Genomic DNA, 16,802 nt, shown 5'->3' on the forward strand with positions numbered 1-16,802 from the left:
GTTAGAAAAATAGCCCACCCCAAGACCCTGAAAAGTGAGTGCAAAGTGCACTAAAGTTCCCCAAAGGACATAGAAGTCGTGATAGGGGAATTCTGCAGGAAAGACACAAACCAACAATGCAACAATGATGGATTTCCAGTCGAGGGTACCTGTGGAACAAGGCGACCAAGTCCAAAAGTCACAAGCAAGTCGGAGATGGGCAGATGCCCAGGAAATGCCAGCTGTGGGTGCAAAGGAGCTGCTACTGGACTGTAGAAGCTTAGGTTTCTGCAGGAACGACAAGGGCTAGAGACTTCCCCTTTGGAGGACGGATCCCTCACGCCGTGGAGAGTCGTGCAGAAGTGTTTTCCCGCCGAAAGACCGCCAACAAGCCTTGCTAGCTGCAAATCGTGCGGTAAGCGTTTTTGGATGCTGCTGTGGCACAGGAGGGACCAGGATGTCGCAAATTGCGTCAGGAGAGAGAGGGGACGTCGAGCAAGACAAGGAGCCCTCTCAGCAGCAGGTAGCACCCGGAGAAGTGCCAGAAACAGGCACTACGAGGATGCGTGAAACGGTGCTCACCCGAAGTCGCACAAAGAAGTCCCACGTCGCCGGAGAACAACTTAGGAGGTCGTGCAATGCAGGTTAGAGTGCCGTGGACCCAGGCTGGACTGTGCACAAAGGATTTCCGCCGGAAGTGCACGGAGGCCGGAGTAGCTGCAAAAGTCGCGGTTTCCAACAATGCAGTCTGGCGTGGGGAGGCAAGGACTTACCTCCACCAAATTTGGACTGAAGAGTCACTGGACTGTGGGAGTCACTTGGACAGAGTTGCTGGATTCAAGGGACCTCGCTCGTCGTGCTGAGAGGAGACCCAAGGTACCGGTGATGCAGTTCTTTGGTGCCTGCGGTTGCAGGGGGACGATTCCGTCGACCCACGGGAGATTTCTTCGGAGCTTCTAGTGCAGAGAGGAGGAAGACTACCCCCACAGCATGCACCACCAGGAAAACAGTCGAGAAGGCGGCAGGATCAGCGTTACAGAGTTGCAGTAGTCGTCTTTGCTACTATGTTGCAGTTTTGCAGGCTTCCAGCGCGGTCAGCAGTCGATTCCTTGGCAGAAGGTGAAGAGAGAGATGCAGAGGAACTCGGATGAGCTCTTGCATTCGTTATCTAAGGAATCCCAAGAGACAGAGACCCTAAATAGCCAGAAAAGAGTGTTTGGCTACCTAGGAGAGAGGATAGGCTAGCAACACCTGAAGGAGCCTATCGGGAGGAGTCTCTGACGTCACCTGATGGCACTGGCCACTCAGAGCAGTCCAGTGTGCCAGCAGCACCTCTGTTTCCAAGATGGCAGAGGTCTGGAGCACACTGGAGGAGCTCTGGGCACCTCCCAGGGGAGGTACAGGTCAGGGGAGTGGTCACTCCCCTTTCCTTTGTCCAGTTTCGCGCCAGAGCAGGGCTAAGGGGTCCCTGAACCGGTGTAGACTGGCTTATGCAGAAATGGGCACCAAATGTGCCCATGAAAGCATTTCCAGAGGCTGGGGGAGGCTACTCCTCCCCTGCCTTCACACAATTTTCCAAAGGGAGAGGGTGTAACACCCTCTCTCAGAGGAAGTCCTTTGTTCTGCCATCCTGGGCCAGGCCTGGCTGGACCCCAGGAGGGCAGATGCCTGTCTGAGGGGTTGGCAGCAGCAGCAGCTGCAGTGAAACCCCGGGAAAGGCAGTTTGGCAGTATCAGGGTCTGTGCTACAGACCACTGGGATCATGGGATTGTGCCAACTATGCCAGGATGGTATAGAGGGGGCAATTCCATGATCATAGACATATTACATGGCCATATTCGGAGTTACCATTGTGAAGCTACATATAGGTAGTGACCTATATGTAGTGCACGCGTGTAATGGTGTCCCCGCACTCACAAAGTCCGGGGAATTGGCCCTGAACAATGTGGGGGCACCTTGGCTAGTGCCAGGGTGCCCTCACACTAAGTAACTTAGCACCCAACCTTTACCAGGTAAAGGTTAGACATATAGGTGACTTATAAGTTACTTAAGTGCAGTGTAAAATGGCTGTGAAATAACGTGGACGTTATTTCACTCAGGCTGCAGTGGCAGGCCTGTGTAAGAATTGTCAGAGCTCCCTATGGGTGGCAAAAGAAATGCTGCAGCCCATAGGGATCTCCTGGAACCCCAATACCCTGGGTACCTCAGTACCATATACTAGGGAATTATAAGGGTGTTCCAGTAAACCAATGTAAATTGGTAAAATTAGTCACTAGCCTGTTAGTGACAATTTGAAAGAAATGAGAGAGCATAACCACTGAGGTTCTGATTAGCAGAGCCTCAGTGAGACAGTTAGGCATCACACAGGGAACACATACCTATAGGTCACAAAATTATGAGCACTGGGGTCCTGACTAGCAGGGTCCCAGTGACACATAACAAACATACTGAAAACATAGGGTTTTCACTATGAGCACTGGGCCCTGGCAAGCAGGATACCAGTGAGACAGTGAAAACACCCTGACATACACTCACAAACAGGCCCAAAGTGGGGGTAACAAGGCTAGAAAGAGGCTACTTTCTCACACAACCCCCCCTCCCCCAAACGAAGGACAATAAGGCTAACCTTGGCCAGTTGAGACTTTATTGTCTAAGTGGTGATAAGTAGAGAGTAGCTCTGCAATAGACTGGTTACTCCCTTTATCATCCACTATATGGTTACTTCCCTGTGGGAATGTAAACCACCCTGTTTTTTAGCTAAGCAACAATGTGAAGATGTATTTTCAGAGTTCTATCAGTAAGTTTTAGTTTAGAGCAGTGGGAATTGTCCACTGAACCTATTTGTAGTGATGGAAATGCCAGACAGGGATGCTGTCTCAGAAAAGCCATAGCTGAGCAAAAACTTTGTCCATATGGCTGGAGGAGAGAACAGGGATGCTGTTTCTCTTGGGTTGGAGCAGGGCAGGGATGCTGTCCTATCAGCTCCACACTAGGGCAGGGATGCTGTCCTAAGTGTTGTGAGGCAGTGCAGAGTTTCTGCACTAAAGTTTCTCTGGGAGGGTTGGAGGGATGCTCCATGTTAACTAAAATGGTGCTCTTTTTCTCACCAATGTTAGTTATCCCACAGAGAGGTACTTCTACCTCAGGAAGTACAGCTTTGCCAGCTGATGCTTCCCTTGGAACAGGTGCCACCCCAGGAGAGGTTTCACCCACCACAGGAATGGTATCCTGAATGGCAGGGTGGTTAGGGGATACTGTGATACCCTTTTTACCTGTTGATGGAGAGGGATCCTGAGTTTTCAGGCCTTCTCTCCTTTGCTTTTTCATTTCAGTAGAAATGAGAGGGAACAATTCCTCTGGGATGCCCAGCATGGCTGCATGGGCATAAAACTCTACATCAGCCCAACCTGAGGCCTCTAGGTCATTACCTAAGAGACAGTCTACAGGTAAGCTAGGTGATACCACCACCTGCTTAGGGCCAGTAACTCCACCCCAACTAAACTGAATTATAGCTAAGGGAAGAAACTTAGTGGAGTTATGGACATCAATAATCTTATACTGTTGTCCAAATATGTGGTGTTCAGGAGGCACTAGGTTTTCAGTCACCAAAGTGATACTGGCACCTGTGTCTCTGTAGGCCAAGGCCTCAACACCATTTATTGAAACTGTCTGCCTGTACTTATCCATTGTAAGGGGACAAGCAGCCAGTGTGGCAAGGCCAATGCCACTAGGTGTGACAGAAACTGTCTTGGGACTGACTACCCCAGTTTCTATGATGGACCCATAAGTGAACCCAACTACACCCTTTGCTTGACTGTTGCCAGCAGTCCCACCACTAGTACCACTACTGCTAGGGGCACTAGAGCTTGATGTATTAGTGGTGGTAGGCTCAGGGGGTTTACCTGGACAGGACTTATCCCCTGGCCTATGGCCTCTGTTTTTACACACAAAGCACCAAGGCTTTTTAATGTGTGCAGGTTGAGAAGAAGAGGAAGAATTTGTTTTATCCCCACCCTCTGAAGAGTGTTTAAGATTTGAAGTGGGATCTTTGGTTTTACCCTTATCCCCATGCTTATCTTGAGATTTTTCACCATCTTTCTTCTTATTGCCATCTTTGTCACCCCCTGTATGAACTTTTCTGTTCACCCTTGTTCTGACCCATTTGTCTGCCTTCTTTCTCAATTCTTGGGGAGAGGTCAGATCAGAGTCTACCAGGTACTGGTGCAACAAATCAGACACACAATTATTAAGTATATGCTCTCTCAGGATTGTGTTATACAGGCTTTCATAATCAGTAACTTTACTGCCATGTAACCACCCCTCCAAGGCCTTCACTGAATGGTCAATGAAATCAACCCAGTCTTGTGAAGACTCCTTTTTGGTCTCTCTGAACTTTATCCTGTATTGTTCAGTGGTTAAGCCATAACCATCCAGGAGTGCATTCTTAAGAACTGTAAAATTATTGGCATCACTTTCTTTCACAGTAAGGAGCCTATCCCTACCTTTTCCACTAAATGATAGCCATAGGATAGCAGCCCACTGCCTTTGAGGGACATCCTGTACAACACAGGCCCTCTCAAGTGCAGCAAACCACTTGTTAATGTCATCCCCCTCCTTATAAGGGGGAACTATCTTGTGCAGATTCCTAGAATCATGCTCTTTTGCAGGATGACTATTGGGAATACTGCTGCTGCCACCATGGGTTTCTAAACCCAGTTTCTGTCTCTCCTTCTCTACTTCTAAAGTCTGTCTATCCAAATCCAGCTGTTGCTTCTTGAGCTTCAGTCTGGTTTGTTCCACTCTCAATCTATTGAGCTCCCTTTCTAACAATCTGTCATCAGGGTGGGTGGGAGGGACATGTCTTGAAACAGAAGTATGATGAGAATGGATAGAAGGAGACCTGTCCCTTACAGAGGGCACCCTAACAGCTTGGCTAACAGAAACATCATTTCTACTTTGATGAGAATGAATGCTCTTGCTATGATGTGAGACAACACTATCTGTATGGTGTGACTCAACATCAGTACCAACTATGCTACACTGTCTAGTAATGGGCAGGCTTGGAAGTTTCTTTCCTGAATCTTTTCCTGGGGGAGTCCCTGGATCAGATTGGGAACCATTAGCTACTTTTTCAACAGATGGGGCACTTTTAGCCTTATCTTGTTCTCTAAGAATGCTAAGTAACAATTCCAAGGAAGGATTCTTCCCTACACTCAAACCTCTTTCTACACAGAGACTCCTTGCTCCTTTCCAGCTAAGGTGGTCATATGCAAGTTTGGACAGATCAACATTTTGGCCTGTGCCCGACATTTTTAGAAAGAGTTAAAGTGATAGAAAAAGGATAAAAAGTTTGTCAGAGCTTTTTAGAAAGACAGAGAAAAAAAACTTTTTAAACTTTTTAGAACTTTTTTAGAAAGTTAGAAGTACTTTTCAGCACTTAGAAAAGAGTGAAAAGAGGAAATGCAAAACTTTTTGGTTAGGTGTATATACACTGAACTTGTTTTGTATATTTTTCTCTTATGAAAAGTACAATGACAAGAGTGGTAAGTAGTCTCAAATCACTTATCCCACCGCTGCACAACCAATGTAGAAGGCTGGACTGGCTTGTAGTGAGTACCTAGGGGTACTTGCACCTTGCACCAGGCCCAGTTATCCCTTATTAGGGTATAGGGTGTCTAGCAGCATAGGCTGATAGATAATGGTAGCTTAGCAGAGCAGCTTAGGCTGAACTAGGAGACGAGTGAAGCTCCTACAGTACCACTTAGTGTCATATGCACAATATCATAAGAAAACACAATACACAGATATACTAAAAATAAAGGTACTTTATTTTTATGACAATATGCCAAAAGTATCTCAGTGAGTACCCTCAGTATGAGGATAGCAAATATACACAAGATATATATACACAATACCAAAATATGCAGTAATAGTCTTAGAAAACAGTGCAAACAATGTATAGTTACAATAGGATGCAATGGAGACACATAGGGATAGGGGCAACACAAACCATATACTCCAAAAGTGGAATGCGAACCACGAATGGACCCCAAACCTATGTGACCTTGTAGAGGGTCGCTGGGACTATTAGAAAATAGTAAGGGTTAGAAAAATAGCCCACCCCAAGACCCTGAAAAGTGAGTGCAAAGTGCACTAAAGTTCCCCAAAGGACATAGAAGTCGTGATAGGGGAATTCTGCAGGAAAGACACAAACCAACAATGCAACAATGATGGATTTCCAGTCGAGGGTACCTGTGGAACAAGGCGACCAAGTCCAAAAGTCACAAGCAAGTCGGAGATGGGCAGATGCTCAGGAAATGCCAGCTGTGGGTGCAAAGGAGCTGCTACTGGACTGTAGAAGCTTAGGTTTCTGCAGGAACGACAAGGGCTAGAGACTTCCCCTTTGGAGGACGGATCCCTCACGCCATGAAGAGTCGTGCAGAAGTGTTTTCCCGCCAAAAGACCGCCAACAAGCCTTGCTAGCTGCAAATCGTGCGGTAAACGTTTTTGGATGCTGCTGTGGCCCAGGAGGGACCAGGATGTCGCAAATTGCGTCAGGAGAGAGAGGGGACGTCGAGCAAGACAAGGAGCCCTCTCAGCAGCAGGTAGCACCCGGAGAAGTGCCAGAAACAGGCACTACGAGGATGCGTGAAACGGTGCTCACCCGAAGTCGCACAAAGAAGTCCCACGTCGCCGGAGAACAACTTAGGAGGTCGTGCAATGCAGGTTAGAGTGCCGTGGACCCAGGCTGGAATGTGCACAAAGGATTTCCGCCGGAAGTGCACAGAGGCCGGAGTAGCTGCAAAAGTCGTGGTTTCCAACAATGCAGTCTGGCGTGGGGAGGCAAGGACTTACCTCCACCAAACTTGAACTTAAGAGTCACTGGACTGTGGGAGTCACTTGGACAGAGTTGCTGGATTCAAGGGACCTCGCTCGTCGTGCTGAGAGGAGACCCAAGGTACCGGTGATGCAGTTCTTTGGTGCCTGCGGTTGCAGGGGGACGATTCCGTCGACCCACAGGAGATTTCTTCGGAGCTTCTAGTGCAGAGAGGAGGCAGACTACCCCCACAGCATGCACCACCAGGAAAACAGTCGAGAAGGCGGCAGGATCAGCGTTACAGAGTTGCAGTAGTCGTCTTTGCTACTATGTTGCAGTTTTGCAGGCTTCCAGCGCGGTCAGCAGTCGATTCCTTGGCAGAAGGTGAAGAGAGAGATGAAGAGGAACTCGGATGAGCTCTTGCATTCGTTATCTAAGGAATCCCAAGAGACAGAGACCCTAAATAGCCAGAAAAGAAGGTTTGGCTACCTAGGAGAGAGGATAGGCTAGCAACACCTGAAGGAGCCTATCGGGAGGAGTCTCTGACGTCACCTGATGGCACTGGCCACTCAGAGCAGTCCAGTGTGCCAGCAGCACCTCTGTTTCCAAGATGGCAGAGGTCTGGAGCACACTGGAGGAGCTCTGGGCACCTCCCAGGGGAGGTACAGGTCAGGGGAGTGGTCACTCCCCTTTCCTTTGTCCAGTTTCGCGCCAGAGCAGGGCTAAGGGGTCCCTGAACCGGTGTAGACTGGCTTATGCAGAAATGGGCACCAAATGTGCCCATGAAAGCATTTCCAGAGGCTGGGGGAGGCTACTCCTCCCCTGCCTTCACACCATTTTCCAAAGGGAGAGGGTGTAACACCCTCTCTCAGAGGAAGTCCTTTGTTCTGCCATCCTGGGCCAGGCTTGGCTGGACCCCAGGAGGGCAGATGCCTGTCTGAGGGGTTGGCAGCAGCAGCAGCTGCAGTGAAACCCCGGGAAAGGCAGTTTGGCAGTATCAGGGTCTGTGCTACAGACCACTGGGATCATGGGATTGTGCCAACTATGCCAGGATGGTATAGAGGGGGCAATTCCATGATCATAGACATATTACATGGCCATATTCGGAGTTACCATTGTGAAGCTACATATAGGTAGTGACCTGTATGTAGTGCACGCGTGTAATGGTGTCCCCGCACTCACAAAGTCCGGGGAATTGGCCCTGAACAATGTGGGGGCACCTTGGCTAGTGCCAGGGTGCCCTCACACTAAGTAACTTAGCACCCAACCTTTACCAGGTAAAGGTTAGACATATAGGTGACTTATAAGTTACTTAAGTGCAGTGTAAAATGGCTGTGAAATAACGTGGACGTTATTTAACTCAGGCTGCAGTGGCAGGCCTGTGTAAGAATTGTCAGAGCTCCCTATGGGTGGCAAAAGAAATGCTGCAGCCCATAGGGATCTCCTGGAACCCCAATACCCTGGGTACCTCAGTACCATATACTAGGGAATTATAAGGGTGTTCCAGTAAGCCAATGTAAATTGGTAAAATTAGTCACTAGCCTGTTAGTGACAATTTGAAAGAAATGAGAGAGCATAACCACTGAGGTTCTGATTAGCAGAGCCTCAGTGAGACAGTTAGGCATCACACAGGGAACACATACCTATAGGTCACAAAATTATGAGCACTGGGGTCCTGACTAACAGGGTCCCAGTGACACATAACAAACATACTGAAAATATAGGGTTTTCACTATGAGCACTGGGCCCTGGCAAGCAGGATACCAGTGAGACAGTGAAAACACCCTGACATACACTCACAAACAGGCCCAAAGTGGGGGTAACAAGGCTAGAAAGAGGCTACTTTCTCACAGGAATGTATTGTGAAAAAGGGATAAAAGCTCATGACACAGAAGGGTCATCAATAATTAGGTAGGGAATGATATCGATTGCATCCAGAAACTCTGTCACTTTATTTGGTGATTTGAGGCTTAAATAAACCATCCTCATCCATAGACTGCCCCATTACACTTTTCCTCCTTATGAGGGAAGTGTCCCCTGTCCCTTAGATGAAATAGTCTGTTGGCGATCTAACTGATGTCCTGAAGACGAAGTCTGATCCTGTATGCTGACTTATACCGAGGAGGGTAATTATGACAATACTATTGTAATTTGTCTGTTTGCTTTTCCTTTCTAGGTACCAACTGCTGTATTTTTGGATAGAGACCTTAGTTATATGTTTTCTAAATTGGTGTTCTAAATTGTTTTGCATGAAGTCCAACATGCTGATGCTAATTAGTGGTTAGATTAGGTGATCATCCTGACTGACGCAAAGACGAGACTGACATTGTACTGTGCTGAACTGAGATGTATACGTTATTATATGTATTCTAACCTATGTTTATCTTACATTGGTGCTTTTATGTTCGTGATCTTTGCATTGTCAAAATCTTATCACAGTTGCCATATCGTGACTATGCTCTTTTGCTTCTTGGTTTTGAGATTGATACTCTTATTGCTAGATTGTAATCAATAGGGAATAAAATTCACAAAACTTCAATCAAAGGTGTGGTTATTCATGACTGAAAGGTCATGGTTGCGCCAACTGTTTAATCAATGTCTTTATCCAAAGTAAGGTATATTGTGGTGATATATGTTGATAACGTCATTGAGATATTGCTTGACATACTGATCAGTTATCTCGCTCTACGGTGTCTCACCACTGGGTCAAAAGATTCATCGGCCTAAAACTAGTCCTAATGTGTATAAAATTGTCATAAAGGGACGCGTTAACAGTAACGCCACCAACTTCAACTTTATCCAGAGGTGAACGATGAGATCTTTAGATACTGGGAACGCCGTGGTTATATTCGCACCACGGAGTTCTCCTTTTGATTCCTAGACGATATTAGTTGATAGATAGGGAATACAAGCAGATTCCTGTATGAGATGACTTAATGTAGGACTTTATACACGTAATGAAGATTCTACTAGATAATGCTTGGAAATGAGTAGATTTCACATAATACATACTTGATTATAAGCCCTGATGAAGTCTGTGGGAATACATTCTCATAAGACGAAACACGTGTTGGCTGTGTTTGCTGTATATATTATCAAAATTTAAGGACGATTTTCTTGTATCAAGGTGGACTCTGTATGTCTATAATTAAAGAACATATGAACTCTCTATGGTGTTATTCCACACTGAAGATTTGAATAATTACGCACCTTCATTTGCACGATCATGAGTGCCCTGACAACCTTTTAGTTCATTGTTAGTTTCCCTTGAAACATTGGAGGATTAAGGAAGATCCTCTTGCCAGGAGCACCGTGACAGATTTGGATTGTCAATATGATTTATGGACTCACTGTGAGCGCCCATTTCCTATGACTTGCTTCCTATGTGCTATTTCTTAAATTGTAGAAATTGGGGATAGTCTGGGTGACATTTTGATATAATGCCGTGACAATAGGGGAAAATTTCAGAACTGACTGAGAGATGTTAGTTGCAGATGTCTGGAGAGAGACTACGAGATCGAAGAGATTCGAGATTCTGTCATTGGGCTCATGCTCTTGAGAGCATGATGTGATGCTGATCAGTTGATGACCTGAAGATGAAGACTGACTTTGTTGCTGATCCATACCGTGGATAGGTACCTATGACAATGTGACTGAATTAACTTTTGTGCCTTTTCCTTCTAGGTACCAACTGCACTGTTTATTGTTTTTCTCCTAGCTAGACTTTTTTCCAAATTCATGTTCTAAGCTGTTTTTCGCATGAAGTCCCACATGCTAATGCTAATCAGGGTTAGGTAGGGTTCCTATTCTGAGACGCTGACATATACTCTGTCACATGATTAACGGACTGATTTGCTGAACTCTGCTACTCATCTTAACATATTCATCGTTATTGGCTTATGTTGAGACATCAGAATGCATGTTTTCTCAAGTTCTGATTAGGTTATGTTATTCGTGGTCACTAATGAATTAATCTTGAGTGGATTTGAATAAAGTTTGAATTAACCTCATGACTTAGTATTGTAACCAATAGGGAAAATAAAAATTGCTAAACATATATTGAGTTGTGGTTTTCATAAATGCTGACTAATGTTTTGCTTATTGGTTTGTGTATTGATTATGGATGCACATTGGTTTCACCATAGCTAGGATACTCCATGCGAATCAAAAGGTTAATCGACCTATACGCGTCCCCTGGTAGGTTTACTTACTAAGGACCAGGCGCGCTAGCACTATGAAAGACTATGACGGCCAAACCCACATACTTACTGACAACAGTGCCCGCCACCCTCCCTCGTGGCTGTCATCCCCCAAAGCCCCGCCCCCTAGAAATATAAAACGATAGTAAATATGGTTTATTATTGTTTTATTTTTCAAGTTGTTCAGCTGCTGCTGCTGCTGGAGGGGGGGCAACGCTCCTGTGCCATAGTAGAGGAGCTGCCACTGGTTGTCACTGATGTAGAGCATCCATAATTTTAAAGATGTAAAGTATTTGTGAAAAACAGTCATGTACCATGCTCTGACTCTCTGTGTATACTGGTGGAATTTTCACATTAAGACTGAGGGCTGAAGTGTCTACACACACTGCAAAATCTGAAGTATTAAGTAGAAGGCATTGATGGTGAAGGTTAAAATATATTCAGGCTCCATTCTTCAAGCACCATAATTCAGAGAAGTGAACGTCTGCTTCTTATATGGGGAATTACGTTTGGTTATGGATATGAAAAATACAGGCAGTGTTATTTGTAAATAAATACATAAATAAAGAAAATAAAATAAATGTTCAGACGGGAATATTATTGTCAAGGTGCTTTCCTTCAATCGGGTTAAATTGTTGTAGTTTTTCACAAAATTCGATACAGATCCAAAGTTCTGCCATGACAAATTGCTAGCTGTGGTTAATTGAATTTGCAAGATTCTTGCTTTGCAGAAAGGACCAGGAATTCTGTTTAAAAGGATGTTTCAAATTAGGCCTAGTTGTCAGCTACTTTCCTGGGGGGGGGGGTTGGGAGGATGTGTGTGTGTGTTCATTTCAACAAAGCAGGGATTCCTATTTTTCAAACAATGCGTTAAGTTAGAGAGACATTCTATTGCCATGTTGCAGTACGTTCCATCTTTTCTAATCCCATGACAGTGTAATTGTCAGGGTATACACAAATGTGGAGCTTCCTTCTTCCCTCAAAGAGGTTGAGCTTTCTGTGGTAGAGCTTTCTGAGAATAAGTGGGAGCCACCACTTCAGTAAAAGAGTCTCATTTGCTTTGCACAGTTGTTTTCCATTACTTGGATTCTACAATCTGGTGATTTCACAGTACAGTTTAAGGACAAAGATCCCAGATGTCAAACCCACTATACATTTTCTCCAAGATACCATTAGAATAATACCAAAAAGGGCCATCCCATCAGTACACACAATGCCTCACAATCTACTCACCTTCAACATTGTATCCAATTATGGCTTTAGTAAACTGACTACGTTTCAAAACTGCTTTACTGAAATGCATTTTCGTGGGTAAATCTCACCCAGATTAATAGTAGAATTGCCTAACCGGCTCAACAGGTAGCCAGGTACCAAAGGTATTAATGGGTGTGCTAGGTGTGGTATTTAGTATATTGTACTTCTATGATTTGTTGTTATTTTTCATAACATTTAATTGAGTGCTGTATGTCACTGTTTCCTATGTGTTTGAATAAATAAACTTTTGCAACACTGGAACCTAGATCCATATAATTAAAATTTATTTTAAATGATTTCAAGGAAAAGAAGTGTGTTTGATCCCGAGAATTATGGACTGTAAAACGGACGAGAGTTCTGAAGTTCCCATTTTAGAAGATACGTCATCATCGCCACCAGACTCTCAGCAGAACTCATGGCAACTTGATGCAGATATTGAAAACACTGAAAGGTATGTTTGTCTATGGTTCATATTTTGTATCTGTTGCTCTGCCTCTTTCCTTCTATGCTATGTTCTCTTTCCATGACACCATGATTAGACAGTTATTATTTAACATAGCATTAGTATGGATCCTAATGCGCAAAAGACCTTGTGACGAAGCAAATACTACACCCATTCAATTAAGACAAGGAAATTCTGTCTGGGCACACTTGGGGCAATGTTATAGGTAGCATGCACCATCCCAGTTTGTGACACTTGTTTAACATAGTGCACTGGATACAAACAGGGACAATGGGTGTTATTATGGATAATTCACTGGACCGAGGTGAGACACAAACTTGCTGTGCCCTTAAGGCACTGCATTAGTGAAAGACACTATGGGGGTCATTCTGACCCTGGCGGCCGGTGGCCGCCAGGGCCACCGACCACGGGAGCACCGCCAACAGGCTGGCGGTGCTCCAACGAGCTTTCTGACCGCGGCGGTTCAGCCGCGGTCAGAAGCGGAAAGTCAGCGGTCTCCCGCCGACTTTCCGCTGCTCGTTTGAATCCTCCATGGCTGCGGAGCGCGCTCCGCAGCCATGAGGATTCTGACCCCCCTACCGCCATCCTGTTCATGGCGGGAAAGCCGCCATGAACAGGATGGCGGTAGGGGGGGTCGCGGGGCCCCTGGGGGCCCCTGCCGTGCCCATGCCAATGGCATGGGCACGGCAGGGGCCCCCGTAAGAGGGCCCGCAAGGTATTTCAGTGTCTGCCTTGCAGACACTGAAATACGCGACGGGTGCTACTGCACCCGTCGCACCTTCCCACTCCGCCGGCTCGATTACGAGCCGGCATCCTCGTGGGAAGGGAGTTTTTCCCTGGGCTGGCGGGCGGTCTTTTGGAGACAGCAACTGCGCCACGTCTCCTCCGATATAGGCTCTCCCACATCCATCTCCCATCTAATCCTGGAGGACCCTCCAAGCTCACCCCGCTGCCCCTGGATACAGTTACATAATTTTGTGCAGCAGCCGCAACCTATAGTTAGGGGACAACGCTCTCATATGCGCACAGCAACTGCGCCACGTCTTCTCTGATATAGGCTCTCCCACATCCATCTCCCATCTAATCCTGGAGGACCCTCCAAGCTCACCCCGCTGCCCCTGGATACAGTTACATAATTTAGTAATTAGTTTGCGGGGCAACTGCGTACGACACAGCATCTCCAAAGCATCTCCAAAGCACGACACTCCGACAGAGCCTCCGGGAGACCAGAGAACCGAGCACGCAGCATAGCACATACCCTCACCACATACAGCCGCTGTAATGCAATGGCGCGTTCATCTCCAAGCGCCTCACTAGGAGGAATCAAACGACCATCCGCAAACCAATTACCCAGCAGAGTTAAGCTGGCTTCCCGAAGAAATTCACGTATTCCCCCATCTCGAAACATCTGGGCGTCAGCAACGGCTAAAACAGGTAATGAAGGGGCAAAAGGGGTGTCAGCTCCGGAAGCAGGCATCAATGCCTTCCATGCCTTGGCAGTACACGCCACCGTGTCGACACCCCGCGAACGAGGCCGAGATGGGTGCCCAAGCACACGTACCAAGCTGTCTGGCCAAACTGCGTCACTTTCAGGCGCCAGATGAGGCAGATAATGAATCGGGCGCAACCAGTAGTACGCAAAGTGTGCCTGCGCACAGTTATAGTACAGCTCCAAATCAGGGGCGGCCGCCCGCCCAAACCAAACGTATCAGAACAGAGCAGAGACGCCGAAAAAAACTCCTCGAAAGTGGGAGTAGAAGATTTACAAACAAATACAAGAATTTGGGGAGCACCACCATCTTCAGAATGGCAATACGCCCAATCAGCGAAAGCGGTAATGAGCGCCATGCCTCAACCTTCTCTTCCAACCACGAAAATGCTGCACCATAATTGGCCAACCAGAGAGTTTCCGTGTCACAGCTCAGCTGGACTCCCAGATAACGAACCGGGCCCTCCGCCCATGCTATAGGGTACCGGGAGGAGAACTTCGCGACAACTGGGGACAGAGGCAGCACCACTGATTTAGACCAATTAATCACTATACCAGAGAAAGTGCCAAAGTGCACGATCTCATCCAACAGAATGTCTGAATTCCGGCACGGGTCCCGTACATACAGTGCAATGTCATCAGCATACATAGATATCAAAATGGGCCGTTGCCGGAAATGCAGACCTTTGTCATTACACCGCTGTCGCAACCCCGCCGCAAGGGGCTCCATTGCTACCGCAAAAAGTAACGGAGACAATGGGCATCCCTGACGAGTTCCATGGGCAACCGGAAATGAGGCCGACACACTCCCATTTAGGCGCAGCCTAGCAGTGGGCTGAGTATATAGTAGTCTGACCAGCTTCACAAATCGTGCACTCAGACCCCACTCGGGCAAGTAGCACAAACATATACTCCCATGCTAAGGAATCAAAAGCCTTAGTAGCATCCAGAAACACAGCTGCAGCGTTATCATCAGCCTCCATCGAACTAGCAACCGCATAAAACGTGCGTAGGTTATGAGACGTGGATCTACCAGGCACGAAATCTGACTGGTCTGGCAGCTCCAGCCGAGGAAACAGCGGCTGCAAACGCGCCGCAATCATTTTGGCCAATATTGTATTATCAATGTTGATCATAGGATCCTTCCCGGGCTTGAGAATCATGACGATCAGGGTCTCCCGGAGCGAGGCAGGGAGAATCCCAGCCTCCAGAGATTCCTCGTACACCTCCAAGAGGTGAGGGGCAAGAATATCCGCATATTCCTTGTAGAACGCAGGGGTCAAACCGTCAGTACCAGGAGCCTTATCACCAGACAGGCCTCGGATCACCGCAGTCACCTCCTCCACAGAGGATAGAACGTCCAAATACGAGCGGTGGGCATCATCGAACCACACAAGTGCAATGTCAGAGAAATAAGCCTGCGCCCCCACCGTGTCCAGCCCTACCGCATCAGCATATAGCAGTGAAAAAAATTGGGTAAAAGCTTGCATGACGCCACTCGTCCCAGCCACACGCTCATTCCCGGCACCTACAATCTCGGTGACGTAATTGCTAGCCCACGGCCTGCGCAACATATCCGCAAGCGTGCACCCGGCCCTCTCCCCTTCACCATAGCGACGTGCCTGAGCGTTCCTCCCCAAGAAACAAACCTCTCTAAGGGAGGCCTCCTCATACAAAGACACCGCTCTCCGCAGCTCCGCCAGCACCTCACCAGACCAGCTCCTCACCAAACACCGCTCTAGCTCTGCAATCCTCCCCTCCAAATCTGCTAGCTCCCGACGAAGGGCCTTCAGCATCCCATGCTGTTTCGAGAGACATACCCCCCGAATAACCACCTTAAATGCCTCCCACAAAGTGCCCGCGGCCCTCACAGAGCCACTGTTTTCAGCAAAGAACGATACGATGGCCTTGCGCACCTCTTAATGAAAGGCCGCATCCCGCAACGCCCCGCAGGGAAGCCTCCACAGGAACGTGCGCCCCAGCTCTCAGGGCACCTCCAGCACTAACCGAACCGGCGAATGGTCGGACAGCATGCGAGGCAGATGATCCACAGAGCTCATCCATAACTCCACATCTCTGGTGCCCAAGCAGCGATCGATACGGGACCAGCTGCAGTGGGCATAGTTGACGCACGTGTCCTCTCTGACAGCACCATGCCTCTGCCTCCACAAATCCACCAGGGCACCCCCATGCATTACCGACGCCAATGCCCTCGCCGCTGCAACATGCTGCACCCTGGCCACACTCTTGCGGTCCATCCACGGATCCAGAACCACGTTAAAGTCACCACCCCAAATTACTGCGCCGGTTCCCTACGACTCCACCAGACACCACAGCTCTCGAAAAAACTCCGGATCGTCCACATTAGGACCGTAAACAGCAACCAACCGGCAAGCTCTGTCCAACAGTGTGCCACTCAGCAAAATATACCTGCCGTTCAGATCGACAATCGACAATGACCCTCCGAGTACTCCACTGTATCCATTTACGCTGCAGAATCGCCACTCCGTGAGCGTCACTCGAATACATCGAGCAGTGATATTCGCCAACCCACATAAACAATGATCAGGACTCATCCAAAGGGCGATAACCGGCCTACCA

General features: G+C 47.5%; 1 protein-coding gene across 3 annotated transcripts in view; it reads left to right on the forward strand.

The window, feature by feature from the left end:
* Positions 1 to 16,802, forward strand: part of RGS7BP (regulator of G protein signaling 7 binding protein) — a 657,220-nt gene that overhangs the window by 501,690 nt on the left and 138,728 nt on the right. For all 3 annotated transcript variants that reach the window (XM_069222702.1, XM_069222694.1, XM_069222711.1), the window contains exon 4: positions 12,553 to 12,700. In XM_069222702.1, coding sequence (XP_069078803.1) covers positions 12,553 to 12,700 — 148 coding nt within the window. The remainder of the gene's footprint in view (positions 1 to 12,552; positions 12,701 to 16,802) is intronic.

Source organism: Pleurodeles waltl, chromosome 1_1 (assembly GCF_031143425.1).
Source record: "Pleurodeles waltl isolate 20211129_DDA chromosome 1_1, aPleWal1.hap1.20221129, whole genome shotgun sequence".
NCBI classification, from domain to species: domain Eukaryota; kingdom Metazoa; phylum Chordata; class Amphibia; order Caudata; family Salamandridae; genus Pleurodeles; species Pleurodeles waltl.